This window comes from Diabrotica undecimpunctata, chromosome 9 (genome assembly GCF_040954645.1).
Source record: "Diabrotica undecimpunctata isolate CICGRU chromosome 9, icDiaUnde3, whole genome shotgun sequence".
In the NCBI taxonomy this organism is placed as follows: Eukaryota; Metazoa; Arthropoda; class Insecta; order Coleoptera; family Chrysomelidae; genus Diabrotica; species Diabrotica undecimpunctata.
In genome coordinates, this window is record NC_092811.1 from 8874713 (window position 1) to 8877737 (window position 3025).

A 3025-nucleotide genomic window follows, 5' to 3' on the forward strand; every position below is an offset into this window, starting at 1 on the left:
TTTATGAGATAACTTTTTGTGTCCATTATTATTTTTACTTATTTTTGCTTTTTTTAAGTATTTACTTCAGAAAGTCATAGCAGGAACCGATGGATGGCATTTCGAACATTTAATTTAAAATAATTGTTATGCATAATTTGGTTACTTTAAAGTACATTATGAATTAAATCATTAGTTGTAATTTAGTTGAATTTAAATTAAAAAAAAAATTGTTTTTGTATCATTAAAAAAATATTTTAGTTAAAAATGTAATGTCGTTAAATAGAGAATTAAATTATTCTTCAAATGAGTTAAATTGAATCCTGAATTAAATTCTGATTCAAATTTCTATTTTAAAAAATTAACGGTTATGTCACTACACCCACACCGGTGACGTCATTCCTACTCCATGTATGTTATAAGATGGGTATTTTATAACAAAAATCGACCTGATTCGGGATTTCCCTCAAAACTCGACGGTTCTCGAAATAAATAATATTCCATAATTAAGCCGTTCACTGTACTACTACATCTACACTACAAACTAACTAAATATATAGAACTACACTACAAACCAGAATCAGAGCAGCACATGATAATCAAACAAAAACTTGATTTATTCTCGTTAATAAATTTCGATATTACATCAAATTGAATATTTTGTGTGGAAACTACTCCAACAAATAAAAGCACAAACACTTTTAGTATCATCTTGAACATTAAACGAAATGCCTCCTCAGAAATAGCGAAGTCGCTTTTTAAAGTAGATATATAAAAGAGAATTTAAAATCAGAAGAATATACTCTTATGCAATTATGACATGAGTTAGTAGCATGATAATCAATCAGAATTTTAGTTACAAAAATTTCTTTTATTGTATAATTTAAGAGATTTTTCTTCTGAAGTTTTGAAAAGAAAATAAACAAAGGTAGGAAATGAGCGATGTAAATTTTAAACCTTTACCAAGCGAACAAACTAAACTTTAAAATATCGTTGCACTAGATGTTTAAGTAATCTTGAATTTTAATTATCTACAGCAGTGTTTCTTATTCTTTTTTATTCCGCGGACCCCTAGAAAATCAAGCACAATTTATGCAAATTAAAAATTCTGTATTAATCTGAAGGTTGGTGCTGCTTTTGGCTACTAAATTTGTTATATTTGGGTTTATGTTTTTACTTAGTTTTAATCTCTAAGAGAAGACAATCCCTTTTTACAGAGGTATGTGGATGAGAAAAGTATTAAATGTTTAAGTGCTTCTTCTGATATTTCTTTATAAACTATTTTTATATTCACCCAAAAACTTGATAAGGAAGATTCTTCGTAATGATATTTTGAAGCTAAATCACATGATATTTCTATTAAATGTATCCTGTAATAAATTTTCCTGTATCCTTGTTAAGCTGATGATATCTGAAACATCTGAGTTGAAAATGACAGCTATCCAGTTTTTATTTGTCGGATTCTGGAAAATAATCCCAAAAAGAAGACCGCAAACCTCAAAGGTGTTTAATAATTTCTTCTTCTACTTACATTGGCAACGTTTTCCGACCAGAGGATTCCAAAAACACCACCAGTGCAGGAAAATGATAATAGTTTTTTTAATTGCCCAATTAGTCCACAGGTCAAATTTCCTTTATCAGAGTTTCTGTTTTATCTTCAACTTGAAAGATGTTGTTATCTCTTTCTTAAGTTCAGTTCGTTAAGGGCACTGAAGATAGCACTCAGCTTGAAAACATGCGACATGACTTTCGACACGAAACAACCAACGTACTTCAGCAGGCAATAACAACTGCTTGTAAATACTTCCCGTGTTTCCACAAATCATACCAAAAATACGGGAATTTCTCTAACACTATCCTGTCTAACACTGTTTTTAATTTATCAGGCATATTTTTGGTAGCTAATTTTTCTCTATGAATGCAACAATGATGTCAGATAATAGATGGATTCATCTTATTCACGCGCGTCTGAATAAGATGATTCTGTTCGTGTACCGGTCATATCCCGGGCACTATCCTTGGCCACATATTTATCCCACAGTATTTCATGAGTGGACATAAAGTCGTTCAATACTTCAAATGTTGCTTCATCTGTAATATGCAAAGGCAGAGGCCTACAGAACAGAACATCCTCAATTATGCCGTCGTTGTATTTGTAACGAACAATTGCAAGCAAATTGGCGTCATTGCTAATAACTTTGCACTCATCTAATTGCAAAGCATAAAATCTGCTCGCTTTAAGATTTAAAATCAATTGCTTTTTAACATTTCCTGACATATCAAGAATTCTATTCTTCACTGTAGTATTGGATAAAGATATAACGTCCAATTCTTTTGACGCTTTTTCTCCCAACATAGCGAAAACCATAATTTTAGCGCACGGTAGTATTAATTCTTCTGCAATGGTGTGAGGCTTACCACTTTTTGCAACTAATATGGATACTTGACAAGACGTCAATACAGCATTGTTGTTATTAACCCAAGTATCAGTCTTATTTATTGTTTTTTTGCTTCGTTCTAATTCTGAAGCTTTGATTTTGAAAAATCGTTGAGATTTCTCACGAAGGTCTTGATGTTTTGTTTCTAAAAGACGTCGAAGTTTGACCAGTTTCATTGGCTCATTCGACAAAACTTTATAGCATATGACACACTGAGGTCTTTTTTCACTGTTTAAATTAATAGATGTAAGACCAAAAGCTAAGTATTCATCATAGAACTTACCTTTGAAGTCGATTGACTTTCATTTGCTTCGTCTAAAGCGTTTTATTTGGCTTTAACCAGCGTTTTATTGTCACAAGCACATTAAAAACGTAATATCTATAAAGTTATTTACACTGTCACGCAACACAGAACAAAACAATGCGAATGCACGTCATTTTGGAACCTCTTTTATCCACTGCTGGACATAGGTCTCTCCCATTTTTCGTCACTCTTCACGGTTCTGTGGAGCAGCAGTCGGAAGAACTACAGGAAGCACGTCAAAATACACAATTATCTAGAAATGAGACCGGAACAAAAAGATTGGAACAAGATTGGATACAGGTTA

The 3025-nt window shown here is 32.0% G+C and overlaps 1 protein-coding gene across 1 annotated transcript; it reads right to left on the minus strand.

The window, feature by feature from the left end:
- Positions 1–1933: 1933 nt before the first annotated feature.
- On the minus strand, positions 1934–2593 carry LOC140450022 (zinc finger BED domain-containing protein 5-like). The gene has a single exon (XM_072543445.1). The coding sequence runs from the start codon at positions 2591–2593 to the stop codon at positions 1934–1936; it is 660 nt and encodes a 219-aa protein (XP_072399546.1).
- Between the last annotated feature and the right edge of the window lie 432 nt (positions 2594–3025).